This window comes from Trichomycterus rosablanca, chromosome 5 (genome assembly GCF_030014385.1).
Source record: "Trichomycterus rosablanca isolate fTriRos1 chromosome 5, fTriRos1.hap1, whole genome shotgun sequence".
Lineage (NCBI taxonomy): Eukaryota > Metazoa > Chordata > Actinopteri > Siluriformes > Trichomycteridae > Trichomycterus > Trichomycterus rosablanca.
Genome location: NC_085992.1, coordinates 49925742 through 49941997, shown reverse-complemented (window position 1 = coordinate 49941997; position 16256 = coordinate 49925742). Strand labels below are relative to the sequence as shown.

Below are 16256 nucleotides of genomic sequence, written 5' to 3'. Positions count from 1 at the left end.
TATATCGCTGTATTTTATGAAGACGGTATGACGGTATGAAAATCGGCAATATCGCCCCACCCTATGGCTGACTGACGGCGCCTGCACAGGGCTGAGGTATAATGTCGAGGGGGGTGCGGCCCTCCGTACACAGTGCCCGTCCGTGTATGAACTCGACTCGTGCAGGTGAAAAACGCAGTCTGTACTGACTGCACGTGCCGGAGGGGGTCTCAGTCAGCGGTGAAGGGTCGAATCAGTATAGAGGACGCAATCAGGGTAACTGGACACGACTAGATTAGGGGGGAAAAAGTGGGAAAAAATTTTAAAAAAATAAATAAATTTAAGGACTTTTTGCCACGTAAACTCAGATTTTGTGTAAATGAGTAATTTGCTCTGAGAAAATAATACGACTTTCTTAATAATAAACGGGCAGGGTTCTGACACGACGATAGAACTTTTCGACCAAAAGAACTCTGGTTCTTGAACCGGTTCCATTCAGGCTTTTAAGAACCTTGGTGTTTTTTCGAGAACCGGTTGCGTTTCCACCAGGAACCAGTAGTAACAAGGTGACGGGGTGTTAAGATTACCTTTGAGGATGTGTGCTGTTGTTACAGATGTTTGTTTTCATGCAAAAAGCAACTATTGGTGACAAGACGACGTAGAAGTCAATTCCCGTCTTGGTCGCCGTAGTTGCTTTCTCTATCGTATTCGCATGATAACCACGAGCCTTGGCGCAAATTGGCTTGAGATGTGTGGTAGAACATCACTAGTGTCCCACGTCACGATCCATTAGTGTATAATAATCATCGATACCAAATCCACTCTAAAAGCATCCACATATAACCAAGTTTGGCTGTATTTTCCCAACTGTGTGGTGGTTTTACTTGTGTTACGCAGCTCGAGGTTCTGAGAATCGGCTCCCTGATCTAGTCGTGTCCAGTTACCCCGATTGCGTCCTCTATACCGATTCGACCCTTCACCGCTGACTGAAATGCGCCCCCTCCGGCACGTTCAGTCAGTACAGACTTGCATTTTTCACCTGCACGAGTCGAGTTCATACACCGACGGGCACCGTGTACGGAGGGCCGCACCCACATCGGCATTATTCCTCAGCCCTGTGCAGGCGCCATCAGTCAGCCAGCAGGGGCCGCAGTCGCACCAGTTATGTTATGAGGACCTATTTATTATGAGGACTTTTTATCGTTGTTCATGCAGCCGCCCAGCCCAGTCGTAAAGGCAGAGCCGAGATTCGATACGACGTATTCGAAACCCCGACTCTGGTGCGCTAGCGTACTTTAGCCCTTAACGTGGTTTAATGTACTAAAAGAACGACACAGGAGCACTAAACCTCTCTCCGTTATTACTCTGTACTGCTGAAATCCATCACTCGCCGTTTTAGTACAGTCACGATAAGCTTTATTTCTCATGTTAAGCTTGTTCGTACGGCCCGAGTCGCTTTTACAGCGTCATATCAAACAGTTCGTCTTATTGGAGGCGCTTTGATAATGTCCATCTGCAAACTGGGTCAACTAGACCTCTACAGCTCGACATGGCCACAGATGACCCTACTATTCTTCAGAACGAAAGCTCGCAATTCAAAACGTCTTCAAAATCAAGTTCGTGAACCAGAATAGAGCCATGTTAGAGCCATGTTAGAATATTTCAATTTTTAAACAACAAACGTGTATTTGCAACCTGGTGGCTGCATTACCAACTACATTAGTCGTAAATGCAGCCACTACAATGTACATATATGACCGAGTTCTTTATTTAAATGGACAATCTAAAAAAGGGAAAGGTTAATATTTCATTTCATCTTTGGTCCGGGCCGAAACGTCACCTCGATTGTTCAGCCAGCACGGCCGGACCATGGTGGAAACTCCCCTCATATTTATTCAAAGGTCGTTGCTGCTGGCTCATCCTGATCAATAATGCAAAGTGTGCCCTCCATGCGGCTATTAACAGACCGTCTTTTGAAAGTTTGATCTACTTTATCAATGTTTCATTAATATCCTATTTACAAGCATCTATGAGTCAGATTAACAGTTTATGATTGGAACTAATATTTTCTACTCACCAGTGATGGTATCGGTCAGGTCCTGATCTCTGGCCTTTCTCAGCAGGCGCACCAGGGCGGGAATCCCATCACAGTTCTTGATGGCTACTTTGTTATCGTGGTCCCGACCGTACGAGATGTTCTTCAGAGCTCCACAGGCGGCGTGATGAACCTCCTTCTTTGGGTTGTCCAGCATGGACACCAGAGCCGGGATGCCCTTCAGTCGCCTCACCTCGGATTTTACCTGCGCGAACGGAATCGAACATCGAGCAGAATCTGTAAACGACCGACAGACTCGTGCACGGTTCTCACACTACACGACTCGATCTCGATGCATTGTGAGTCTTTCAAGTCGCCCAGGTCCGCACTACGCGATCTACCACCAGGAGGAAACACATACACGAGTCTATCCGGTCTCACCGACTAAGGTTCGTCACGAAAGCACGCGACGCGTGACGAGGGGTTTAATGATTCCACGTCCAAAAGATGCACATCATAAACGATAGGTCGCAAATACTGTACAGCTCGTGTGCTGACGTATTCTGCTAGAAACTATATTATATTCCTGTGCCACACATGTACACAGGATTATCACTCCGTATCCTGCGCTCTCATTGGCTGTAGTCACAACCTGATTGCAACACTTTTCACACTACAGGATTGAGTCGGCGACAGGTCCGGATATTTAGCATGCTGGATATTTTTCTCGAGTCTGCAAGCGATCGTGACGTCAAACAGTTCACACATAGCGATCGAGAGCCGATCTGCCTCCGAGCTGCCACACGTAGTGCGAACCAGGCGTCCCGCCGCTCAGACATCGCAACTCGACCGGCAGAAAACCCGGTACGGTTATATTCATGTGTGTGCGGGTGTGACTGTGCACCTTGTCGTTCTTAAACGTGAGGTGTTGGAGGTAAGCAGCGGCGTTGCTCTTCACCGGGTCCAGGCGGTAGTTCAGCATGGCGATGACCTCGGGTAGCTCGGGCTGCCTCCATGACGTGGGCGCGGGACCTTTACGCAGCGTGCTGTCCAGCGATGCCATGCTTCCCCTTTCACCCTGCGCCAGCGGTGCTCCTCCTCCCCAGTAATACATGTCCCCTGCGCCGCTCATATCCCCATCCAGAGTGCCCTCGTAGGACCTACAGAGAAAAATCGGGGATAGACACAAACAGGACGTTACATGTATAAATGTAGATGAAAATTAAATTTAAAATGCATTTTTTAATTAAGCAAAGTGTCCTGCACCTTGATCGAACTGCAAAAAATTGTATTTTTTCATGTCTCCACTCCTTAACGACACTTTACAATGAAATATAACAAGTAAAATCGTTCAGAAATCATTGTTTAATGACTCCAGATCACATCTACACCATATTACCGAAAGTATTCGCTCATCTGCCTTCACACACACAAACTTGAGTGACTCCCATTCTTAATCCATAGGGTTTAAAATGATGTTGCCACCCTTTGCAGCTATAACAGCTTCAACTCTTCTGGGAAGGCTTTCCACAAGGTTTAGGAGTGTGTTTATGGGAATTTTTGACCGTTCATCTAGAAGCGCATTTGTGAGGTCAGACACTGATGTTGGACGAGAAGGCCTGGCTCACAGTCTCCGCTCTAATTCATCCCAAAGGTGTTTTATCGGGTTGAGGTCAGGACTCAAGTTCTTCCACACCAAACTGGCTCATCCACGTCTTTATGGACCTTGTGCTTTGTGCACTGGTGCGCGGTCATGTTGGAACAGGAAGGGGCCATCCCTAAACTGTTCCCACAAAGTTGGGAGCATGAAATTGTCCAAAATCTCATTAAGAGTTCCTTTTACTGGAACTAAGGGGCCGAGCCCAACTCCTGAAAAACACCCCCACACCATAATCCCCCCTCCACCACACTTTACACTCAGCACAATACAGTCAGACAGGTACCGTTCTCCTGGCAACCGCCAAACCCAGACTCGTCCATCGGATCGCCAGACGGAGAAGCGTGATCCGTCACTCCAGAGAACACGTCTCCACTGCTCTAGAGTCCAGTGGCGGCGTGCTTTACACCACTGCATCTGGTGATGTAAGGCTCGGATGCAGCTGCTCGGCCATGGAGACCCATTCCATGAAGCTCTACACACTGTTCCTGAGCTGATCTGAAGGCCACATGAAGTTTGGAGGTCTGTAGCGATCGACTCTGCAGAAAGTCGGTGACCTCTGCGCACTATGTCCCTCAGCGTCCGCTGCCCCGCCCTGTCATTTTACGTGGCTAACACTTGGTGGCCGAGTTTATTATTTATTTTCCATAAGAAATGTAGAATAATGTGGTTAAAAATCCATGTTTTAGTGACTCAGACCTGTTGCCCTCACAAAAAAAATGATCTGTATCTACTGAAGGTCACAGAAAGAGGATTAGCAGGTTCTCCTCTATTTTACCCTGTATGTTTGATAATATTGTAACTCTGAGAAGATTCATCTCCTCGTTCCTTCCTGTTACCTCCATTTATTTAGTTGTTATTTATTTATGTTAAAAAGAACATTGTGATAAATCACTAGACTGTGTACAGTGTTCTGGTGTTTTAGCATGTTCTCCATGCTGCTATAATTCATGTATACTCATATACAGCTCATCGTCCACTTAGAAACCTTAAAAAATTAAACAAAGGTGCCTGAGATTTGACCAAAACACATTCTGAGTAGTTAAGTGTGTGTGTGTGTGTGAGCTCTAACACTGACCCAGTCCTGCGTGGAGGGGGTGGGTGGTGCCCTAGCCGGGGCATGGTGCTGTAGTGCAAGGACGGCCCCATTCCGTAATCGGGCTCGTCGTATCCCAAACTCCTCTGGTCGTCCTCCAGACCGTAAGGCTCCGGAACGAAGCGTGGAATCCCGGAGATCTCCATGGCGCTCCCCATGCGACCCACCTGCGGCTGAGCGGCGTACGGGTCCAGCTGGGGCCTGCTGTGGACGCGGTAGCCCGGGTCCAGCGTCCGGTAGCCGTCCATTGGTCTGCACGAAGGGAAACGGACGACTGTAAATACCAAACTTCTTTAATATCTCGTACAACCGATACACGAACGTACACACCTGTAGCGCTCGTCCATGCGGGCCCCGCGGGTGAGGCTGGCGTAGGTTTCGGAGGGCGGGCCGCCGCGGTAGTCGTCGTATACCCCCGGCGGGCCGTAGTGGTAGTTCCGAGGGACCGTAGCGGTCGGATAGTCCATGTGTGGCTGCCTGTAGACGCGGTCTATCGGGGCGTTATAGGCACTCATGCCGGTGACGGAGCCGGTACCATCCAGAGAGAGCGTATCAGAAATGGAGGGGATGACCGTGCGAGTCGTGGTGGTCTTCGTGACCTTCTTGACCTAAACGGAAAGTTAACCATAAAATTTAACATTATTAAGTCATTCGAGGATTCTTTCTCTATTATCTTGAGTGAGGATTTACACCGATCAGGCATAACATTATGACCACCTTCCTAATACTGTGTTGGTCCCCCTTTTGCTGCCCCATACGCACCAAACTGTGATGCTCTGTGTGTTCTGACCCCTTTCTATCAGAACCAACATGAACTTCTTCTACAGTAGCTCGTCTGTTGGCCTTCGCTCCCCGCGTGCATCAACAACCCTGTCGCCGGTTTACCACTGTTCCTTCCTTGGAGCGCTTTTGATTAGGGATGTCCCGATCACGTTTTTTTGTTCCCGATACCGATCCCGATTACTAATTTTGATCCCGATCCGATACCGAGTCTCAAACCGATACTTGTATTGTCTAGATAAGAACTGGATAATACTGTTCACACAGTGCACACTTCAACTACATTACAGTTATTCACATTAATCCAGTGTACATGTTTAACACCTGAATAGCTCTGCAGTGCTGAAGGGAAAAATGCTGCATCCAAACTATTGGCTTAATGTTTTTGTATTTTTACAAAATCAATCAAAATGAGTGAGATAATTACAGTTTTACTTTAAACTTTACATTCGAAGAAAAAAAATCTGTTTAATGCAGTGATGCACTAAAAATGAACAGAAATCTGTGTAGCAGCTTAACTTGAATATAAGAAAATAAGTTACTTGAAAGCATTACAGTAAAACCTGAAATGTAAAGGCTCTTTTGTTATGAAGGAAAGCCAGTTCTTAAAGTGCTTGTATTGTGACAATGGTTTGATGGACGTTTTGACCCTTTAGACCTTCCATAGAACATGAAACAGCGTGCTTGACTCAACTGTCGGCTATTCGGTACCGTAACAGAAGAAGTTAATAAAGTGTTCTGTTCTCGACAATATGTGAATATAGCGTGTATTTATTTCTTTATTAAGCGAGTGCATCACTACGTTGTTTCGTAAACCGGAGTGATCCTCGACTCACACACCATATAAACAGTGAAATTCTACAGTAATGAACGCAGCTCTGCTCCCACCGCCTCGTGAAACGCTCGCATTGCAGACGTTACACTTCGCCGTTGGACTTGTATTACCTTCCAGTTGATACTTTTTCCACACACCGGACATGCTGACGTAAAACAAAAGATCGGGATTAACATCGGGTTTAATAAAGCCGATTCCGATCCATTAAAAAAATGCCTCGATCGGCCCCGATCCCGATCTTTGAGATCGGATCGGGACATCCCTACTTTTGATAGATACTGACCACTGTAGACCGGGACACACCCCACAAGAGCTGCAGTTTTGGAGACACTCTGACCCAGTCGTCTAGCCGTCACAATTTGGCCCTCAGATCCTCACGCTCGTCCATTTTTCCTGCTTCTAACATCAACTTTGAGGATAAAATGTTCACTTACTGCCTAATGTATCCCCCCCACTAACAGGTGCCGTGATGGAGAGATCATCAGTGGTGATAATGTTATGCCTGGTGGGTGTATTTTAATGTATTGGGCTGTACTCTTAGTGTTCGTTCAGGATGCGTCTTATAATGACTGGTGCCTGACATTCTTCACAAAGTCTGGGATCTTCTACTAGTATTATATTTATTTATTTGTTTATTAGGATTTTAACGTCGTGTTTTACACTTTGGTTACATTCATGACAGGAACGGTACATTTACATTTTCGGTAGTTTACATTACGAAAATTTACATTTTCGGTAGTTACTCATCACACTCATAACAAGATTCATCAGTTCACAAGACAACGTTGTATCTCCAATTCACCTCACTTGCACGTCTTTGGACCGTGGGAGGAAACCGGAGCTCCCAGAGGAAACCCACACCGACACGGGGAGAACATGGGTGACCCACCTGGGCGACAGTGCTACCCACACACTAAGCCACCGTGCTGGCAGCTAGAATCTGGTCTCAATCTGTCTATTTCATTTCGCTTTGCGTACGGAACGCCATAAACACGTGTTACGCTTTCATATGAAGCATTGATTCGAATTTGATAAAAGCTGGAACAGAAACTTGGATTTCTTCGCATTCAACTACTAATGTGTCACTGTACAAACTACAGTTTTGCATTATTAATAAACCACGTTTACGTTTTGGGCCGTATCTGTATGCCACACAGTTTGCTGTTAAAATAAAAGAAGTGTAAATGAGAGACTGGATAAAATTTTTTAAGGAAAATTAATCGTTTCGATTAATCGACTACTCGGTAAAATATTCAATAGTTTAATCGCTAGAAAAAAATAGTCGTTAGTGGCAGTCCTAGTCATTTATAAGGGGTTTGATGTCCAGTGGTGGAAGTTCGAGGTTAATTAAAGTTTCTAGAGGTTTTCCTTTTGCCAACTGTTCTGCCTTTTTATTCCCTGATATTCCGGCACAGTCCAATATCAAACTTTAGGTCGGTGAGTTTCTCACGGTATTTTATTAACGTTGTATGTTCGGCTATGGGGGTGTTTAGTGGCTGAGGGCATGGATTCCACCCAACCCTCCACGTATCTTCTAATTAGTCGTTTCCAACTTCCGACCGAGTATCCATGCCTCCTGCGCAATCCCTCATCTGACCAAAGCGAGCAGGATCAATACACGTTGCCCAATCTGTGCCACTTCTCATCACCCGTCAGTGTTGGGTTTCCACACGGATCTGTATTGCACATGGATGCATATGCATCCCCAAATCTCTCTCAAGCACCCGGACCAGTACCCGAGATCACAAATCCCAGCCGCAGGAGACCACACCCGACTTTCCTTCCCTCAAACACGGCCGTTGCCACACCCGAGTGTCATCACTATTGTGTATGGACTAGAGATGCACGAGTACCGATACTGGTGTCGGGTATCTGCCCGATACCGCGTTCATTAACTCGTACTCGTACTCGCAAACGAGGCTCCGATACTAAACATCCGATACCGTGAGCCTAGTGCACGTCGCTGCGTTATGCCCGGTTCACACGACACGATTTTTGCCCTGATTTTCGCTCGGCGGCCGGTCGGCGCTAGATTCGCCGGCTCGGGAGCGACTCGGCGTTCGAGTTTTCTAGCACGTCAGATATCCGATCTGAGATGTGCGACTGGGAACGAGTGACATGTCGAACAGCCAATGAGAACGCAGGATACGGTGCGAGGGGAAACGCAGGAGAGGAGCGTAAACAGGTGGGACGGGGGGATAATATAGTTTATATCAGAATACATCAGCACACACACACACGTTTTACAGTATTTCTGACCTGATCGTTCTCTACAGAACATAACAACAAAACACCGACATTGCAAAAATATTTATTAACCTCCAACTCACTACAGAACGATCCGTGCTGCTCGTGTTGCCAAATCCACTCAGATTCATTTATTTTTCCTCCTTGATTTCATCACGTCAGCGCACAAACACTTTGATCGCTCGCTGCTTGTTGACGTGCATTTTTGGACGTGGTATCGTTAAACTTCGTCACTTCTCACGTGTGTTTTTGTTTAAAAAAAAAAAAAACTGTATTCTAAATAGGTATCGGTATCGGCAAGTACAAAAATACATGTACTCGTACTCGGTTGGGAAAAAAATGGTATCGATGCATCCCTAGTATGGACTATTACTACATAAACAAACAACTTTTTATATAGATTCATAGTTACAGTTATCTGCTGACGTATGTTGTAGTCATTAATTAAAAATATACAGACAGGGACCGTGCACTATTTACTATCACCCACCTGTAAAGACCCCGTTCCTCTCACAGCTCAAACAAAAGCAGAAACGCAAACAGAAAGCTGATAACACGTGCAGATACGAACGCTTACTGTAGTTTCTGTGCGGCGCGTGGAGCCATCCTCGCCAGTTTCGACAGAAATGACCGGCATCATGTCCTGCGGCCCCTCCTCCATCATGACGGTCTCCTGTACCATGTGACCTGGGTCCAACATCCTGTACTGTAAAGGGCGAAAGGACACGAACGCATGAGCACACGATGGCGAGCAGACGGCCAGAAGTGTTTCCCGTCTCGCGAGCGTCGGCCGGCCGTACGAGCCGCGGTCCTACCTGCGTCCCGTTTATGTATCCGTCGTTTATTTTAAGCCGCTCTAACTCTGCATCACAAGGGAGACGACCGTTCTGCAGGAGGGAGGAGAAGACTTGGTTTAATGAGAAGAATTTGAAGAATTAGGACTCACATCAGTACTGACACAAACACCGCATCAGTAAACACCAGATTAATCTTTCTCTATTATCTTGAGTGAGGATTTACACCGATCAGGCATAACATTATGACAACCTTCCTAATATTGTGCATTGGGCCTTGGCCGCACATGACCCTGTCGCCGGTTTACCACTGTTCCTTCCTTGGACCACTTTTGATAGATACTGACCACTGCAGACCGGGACACACCCCACAAGAGCTGCAGTTTTGGAGACGCTCCGACCCGGTCGTCTAGCCGTCACAATCTGGCCCTCTGATCCTCACGCCTGATATATCCCACCCACTAACAGGTGCCGCGGTGAAGAGATAATCAGTGGTCATGATGTTATGCCGGGTCGGTGGATTTTAACGTGGTGCCATCCTCGCCAGTTTCGACAGAAATGACCGGCATCGTGTCCTGCGGCCCCCTCCTCTACCATGACGGTCTCCTGTACCGCGTGACCTCATAAGCAATCATAACCACGCGTTTAAACCTCAGCTGTGCTATCAACCGGCCAAACGACAACGCGGACACATCTGTGGCCTCTGCGGACCGTTCGAAAGGCTCCTGCACAGAGATTAAGAATAACAGGGGTCGGTTATCGACTCTGTACACGATACTGCACGGCTGGCAAGCGCACACTCGTCGGAGGGGTTAAGGGTCTGCGGCAGTGGATGAGATTTACAACTAATTGCAAGACCAAAGGAAAAAAAAAAAACATGCAGAAATAGAATGTAAGTTAAAAAAATAATACATTTAAAAAAGCTCAAATTATTGTGGAAAAAAATGATCGACTCTTTTCTTGACGTATGAAGGCATTAAATCTACAGAATGTCGTAACACTGCACTGCAAATGCTGCGGTTTGGAACGATCCCCCATAGATCCGGGGATCTCGGGTTCGAATCTCGGCGGTGCTACTGACCGGCCGGGCACGACTGGCCGACGTCCGAGACGTGAGGCGCACTTAGCGCTCCGAGCGACCGCTCGATGTAAGTGTGGCTCCCAAACCACTAATCTATGTATCTGTTAAAAAGGAATGTCCACTACACATACGTGGCATGCACACACACACACACACACACACACACATTAACAAAAGCGGTGTCACAGTGACCAGTCATCTGGCTGCTAAGCTTTTGTCAAACATTCAAAGCCGGATGCTGACAAATGTTATTACATCAGCGCTAGATAAACAAACACACACACACACACACGGTATGTCTCAGTCTAAAACATGCACATATGGACATAAAATCAGAAACAAAACTATGAAAAATGGATCTCGGGCAACAAAACAACCCCGTGAGCAAATAAACACACACAGTACCCATTCCATCCCTTAGGGGGAGACTGTGAGCTGGGAAAGGAACTAGGCGGTGCCCAGGCTTGTAATAACCTGTCAGCAGGTAGGCCCGGGTGCCTGCGCGCCATTTTATCATCCACACGTCCACACAGAGGAGATAAGAACGGCCGTGGCATTCCAAACCCGCCTTCATACAAACTCGCTTTCTATAAAGCAGAAACGGGACCGAGTCCCAGCACAGAGAATAATATACTGTATATATATAATGCACAAAGATACATATTTAAAAAAAATCCATATAAAAGAATTAAACGCTACGTTAATCTGGCGAACGCAAAGCGTACGATTACAATAAAACACACGACAGAGAGGACTCTGGACGAAGGGAGTGGCGCACGACATTTTAAGCTGACGAAAGGCAGACGAGCAGATTTAAACAACAACAAAAAAAAAAAAGCTCCGTCTTGAGCAACATCCGGCGCAGGTCAAAGCTCTACGTCTCACCGCCCGAACCAGTTCCCGATCTGGTTTTCTTTTTTAGCCAGTATCCTCTGCAGGGGGGTGGTGGTGGTGGTGGCGGGGGTGGGTTCAGCCTGAACAGATCCCGGTCCCGTCTGAACACGTCGCACCCCGACTGGAATGCGTCGCCGTCCTAGCCGGAGCGCGGCGACACCCATTTCCTTGCAGGACACCGTTACACGCACTATCACCGTGCGATAAAGACACCATTAAAATGTCGTCCGCCGGTGTTTTAAGTTTCACTTTCGCTCGGCAGAACCCCACGGCGAGTCTTTCGGCGCCGCAAAGAAGCCCTGAGGAAAGGTATTTCACCCTGCGCCTGCTTCCGAAACGATCTAAATTAACGCTCAGACGTGCTTTAAAACTGCAGACTAATTGCTTTAGAAGTACAACAGAGCCGTTCTGGTTCACTTATGCAAAATTATTCAGCATTAATGCATTAAAGCTTCGATCCACTGTGGATTAAGACGTTCCAATGATCTATAGACCGTATAACCAGTCCGTAACTCCACTTACCATGTAGTACAGTACAATTACTGACTGTAGTCCGTCTGTTTCTCTACATGCTTTGTTAGCCCCCTGTCATGCTGTTCTTCAATGGTCAGGACCCCCACAGGTGGTGGATCATTCTCAGCACTGTTAGTGTGTGTTGTGCTGATATGAGTGGATCAGACACAGCAGTGCTGCTGGAGTTTTTAAACACCGTGTCCACTCACTGTCCACTATCAGACGCTCCTACCTAGTCGGTCCACCTCGTAGATGTGAAGTCAGAGACGATCGCTCATCTATCGCCGCCGTTTGAGTCGGTCATCTTGTAGACCTTCATCAGTGGTCACAGGACGCTGGTGGCTGGATATTTTTGGTTGGTGGACGATTCTCAGTCCAGCAGTGACGGTGAGGTGTTTAAACACAAAGCATGCAGAGAAGCAGACGGACTACAGTCAGTAATTGTAGAACTACAAAGTGCTTCTGTAGGTCCTGTCACGCAACCAAAAGAGCTGCAGTGGGCAGGGGCAAACTGCTGCTCACTGGATGTTTTGCCTTACAGACTGAAGTGTGACTATTTTACATTAACACATAAAATCATCACAAATCCAAAAAAAATCGCACCGGCGCTTGATCAGATGTGATCGAACTCAGGCAGACGAGACATTTCATCCATGTGAGGCGTATAAACATGCTTTATAAACAGAGGAAAGGAAGCAGCATGCGCTACGGACGCGAGACCAAGCCGATTCCGGCGCGACTGAGGGGGAGGCGGACGATGAGAACGGGACGAGGTTATGACAGCATGAACTTATGGTATTATGGGTCACCATGCACTAACGGCGGAATGATGCAGCGGTCACCGCCGGGTCGGCGGAAGCCGGGGCGTGTGAGGAGGATGAGAACGGGGTAGGGACACGGCACGGGGACGCGTGACCCCCCCCCCCCCCCCCCCCCCTGCCGTCACGCGACCGGCCGGGAGGGAGGGAGGCGTTACCTGAAGGGTGGGGAGGGGGCGAGGCAGGGTGCCGGACTGACCCACGCTCCTCCGCTCCTCCTCGAGAGCTCGCGTCAGACGCTCGAACTGCATCTCCTGCTCGCGCACGGACGCCAGGAGAGACGCGGCATTCTCGCACTGCTCCATACACACTGAGAGAGAGGAGAGAGCGTTACACACACACACACACACACACACACACACACACACACACACACACACACACACAGAGAGCGCTGCACACACACACAGAACCAGAGCATGTCACACACTCGACTAACAACATGAAAGGGACAACAAATGACTTGTGCCTTGAAAGAGAAGATACTCCCTACATCATACTTCACAGGCACGCAGTTATCTAACCTAGTTTTAGCATTACAGTATATATACACACTACACTCACTGTCCATTTTATCAGCTCCACTTACCATATAGAAGCACTTTGTAGTTCTACAATTACTGGCTGTAGTCCATCTGTTTCTCTACATCCCTTTCATGCTGTTCTTCAATGGTCAGGATCAGACAGCAGCGCTGCTGGAGTTTTTAAACACCGTGTCCACTCACTGTCCACTCTATTAGACACTCCTACCTAGCCGGTCCACCTTGTAGATGTAAAGTCGGAGACGATCGCTCATCTATTGCTGCTGTTCGAGTCGGTCGTCTTCTAGACCTTCATCAGCGGTCACAGGACGCTGCCCACGGGGCGCTGTCGGCTGGATGTTTATGATTGGTGGACTATTCTCAGTCCAGCAGTGACAGTGAGGTCTTGCTGTGTCTGATCCACTCATACCAGCACAACACACACTAACACACCACCACCATGTCAGTGTCACTGCAGTGCTGAGAATGATCCACCACCTAAATAATACCTGCTCTGTGGGGGTCTAAAAAAAGTATGCAGAGAAACGGATGGACTACAGTCAGTAATTGTAGGACTACAAAGTGCTTCTATATGGTAAGTGGAGCTGATAACATGGACAGTGAGTGTAGAAACAAGGAGGTGGTTTTAATGTTATGGCTGATCTACGTATATGTATATATGACTGAAAGAATTTGATAAATACACGATATAATAGATTTAATTTTAATGTTATTATAGAGATTCCCAGCACATTAAACATGACGTGACAGTTGTGCAGTTGAGCCTGTGTGAACACAATCCTGCCAGTGACCACGCCCTCCCCGAAAAACGCCCCAAATCGATCCTGGGTCGCAGCCACAGCATTTAAACTTGAGTGTAAACATTTCATCAAAATGCTTTTCAGCTGTTTGCAGCAAACAAGGCAAACCAGAACCATTATAACAACTGGTTTCTTCAAATTCGACACGCAACAGAATCCCTCGTTTACAAATCAAGGGCTTTATTGGATGCATCAGGTGCGTTTAAAAACAAAAATAAGACAATAAAAAACCTGACACTAACGACTATTTTTCTATCGATTAATCTATAGACTATTTTTAATCGATTGGTCGATTAATCTAAACGATTAATTTTCCTCCCATACATGTAACTCAGAATCTCATTTAAGCTTCTTTTATTTTAACAACAAACTGTACAGTATAATAATATAACACAGAACTAAATGTAAACAGGGTTTATGTCCATATTATCACATTCTCAAGTGCAGCACGTGTTTATGCTGCTCCGTACACAAAGCAAAGTGCTTCAACTTATAGCAGAAATAAAATAGTTAGATGTAGCCACGTCTCATTAAGTCCAACGTACACTAACGATCAAGACGTGCGACATGGCGCCGGTGCTGCTGTGGTACCATCAAAGCTTTACACAGTGAACAAACCTGCTTTTAGTTTTGTACCAGTTTGAAGTATCACCAAACTTTGGATGATTTGGGTCTTTGAAAGCTCTACACAGCTGCAGACGGCGTTTTTTAAGACGGCGCTTAATGCCGCCAACCAGTGACCGGACCAGATACGACTGAGGTCCTGCACACGGCGAGTAGTGCTCAGGGAATCATACGAACGCTTATGTGAATGGAGACGTTGTAGAAATTAAAAAGGATCATTTATTAACATAGTACGTGATGCATCGACTAGGTTGACCAATCGTGGCAGCCCGAACCTGGACCGGCTCAGGGTTCGCCAACTGTAATATTCGACTGCATGTAAGAAATAAAGCCAAGTCAAGATCGAGGTCTAAAATTTCCAAGACCTGGAACATTCCTACAGGCACTACTGGGATTACTGTCTGAAGGTTGAGGCAGCAAATCTGCCAGGCTCTGGGAAGAAGCCCAAACACACACGCTGGGAACTGACAGTTTGGACCGGGTGACTAGCCAAGTCGGAAGGAACACTAGCCATGATACCTGGGCGTGGCCAAAAACCCTCGAGGGGCTACAAATGACCTGAAGTAAGATTTGGTGGCTGGTACTACACCGTGCACCTCATTCCATGCTCAAACTTCAAGCCGTACGCCCATACCGACCCAAAATCTAAAGCATGATTAAGTATTTATTGATTAGGATTTTAGATTCTGCTCTCTAATAATTATAATAATAACGCTCCGGCCGTCTTAACCCGCAACGCACACAATGTGTAAATGTTCCAGCCAGCTTCCGGCGTAGTGATGAAGCGTCGCTCCCTACTTAAAATGGTGGAATACCCTACGTAGTGCACTTCACTGGAACAGCTGGTGTGAATGGAACGCTCCTACAGAATCGGCGCTAATGGTTGTAAGAACCGCTTTCTGAACCAATGAGAGCTTCTGATTGTAATTGTTAGTAAGAAATGCTGTTATCTGCATTTATTCGGTTTGCGTCACACAGATGACGTGGTAATGAAACGCTCGATCGGCTTTCTAACGACTTCCTGTTTTACTTCACGACCGGGAAAAGTTTGGAGGTTTTTAATTATAAGCACGTTTACAAAATAACGGATTCTATTCCTAATGGGACGCACGCTTATAAATGTAATAGCGTCTGGAAGAACAGAAGCTCAGGTAAGCAGCGGTTATGATTGTTTTTGCTGTGTTCGGGATTTTGGCCGCTGTGCCGTCAGTTTAAGCTTCTAACTGGAACCTAGAAAAGTAAAGGCACGAAGTAAAACGGCTAAATACACTCGCTAATCTGTTGTTGTTGTTTATCTGAACGTACAGATTATTTCTTTATTTCTACGCTACATTTCCAATATATGTTTTGTGTTTATTATATGGACTTTAAAACTCTAGAACCAATGTTGTTAAAACACATTTCTTATGTGTTACTCTTATGGTCACTGTAAAAGTACAACGAGATGGAAACACACCAGCGGAGAAGATTCTGGCACCGTTTTTTCACTTCTTTATTGACGTTACCACACCAGCAGGTATATACAACCCCGATACGTGCATTAAACCCAGCGTGGTGCACT

General features: G+C 46.7%; 1 protein-coding gene across 8 annotated transcripts in view; it reads right to left on the bottom strand.

Annotated features, from left to right (window-relative positions):
- ctnnd1 (catenin (cadherin-associated protein), delta 1) overlaps positions 1-16256 on the bottom strand; it is a 57364-nt gene that overhangs the window by 20334 nt on the left and 20774 nt on the right. For 4 of the 8 annotated variants that reach the window (XM_062996272.1, XM_062996280.1, XM_062996274.1 and 1 more), the window contains exons 2-8: positions 12888-13039; positions 9445-9516; positions 9207-9335; positions 5098-5375; positions 4750-5019; positions 2919-3174; positions 2057-2279 (exon numbers count right to left, since the gene is read on the bottom strand). In XM_062996272.1, the coding sequence (XP_062852342.1) occupies positions 2057-2279; positions 2919-3174; positions 4750-5019; positions 5098-5375; positions 9207-9335; positions 9445-9516; positions 12888-13034 (1375 nt within the window). In that variant the 5' untranslated portion in view covers positions 13035-13039. The remainder of the gene's footprint in view (positions 1-2056; positions 2280-2918; positions 3175-4749; positions 5020-5097; positions 5376-9206; positions 9336-9444; positions 9517-12887; positions 13040-16256) is intronic. The other 4 variants (XM_062996275.1, XM_062996277.1, XM_062996276.1 and 1 more) reach the window with 4 other exon arrangements.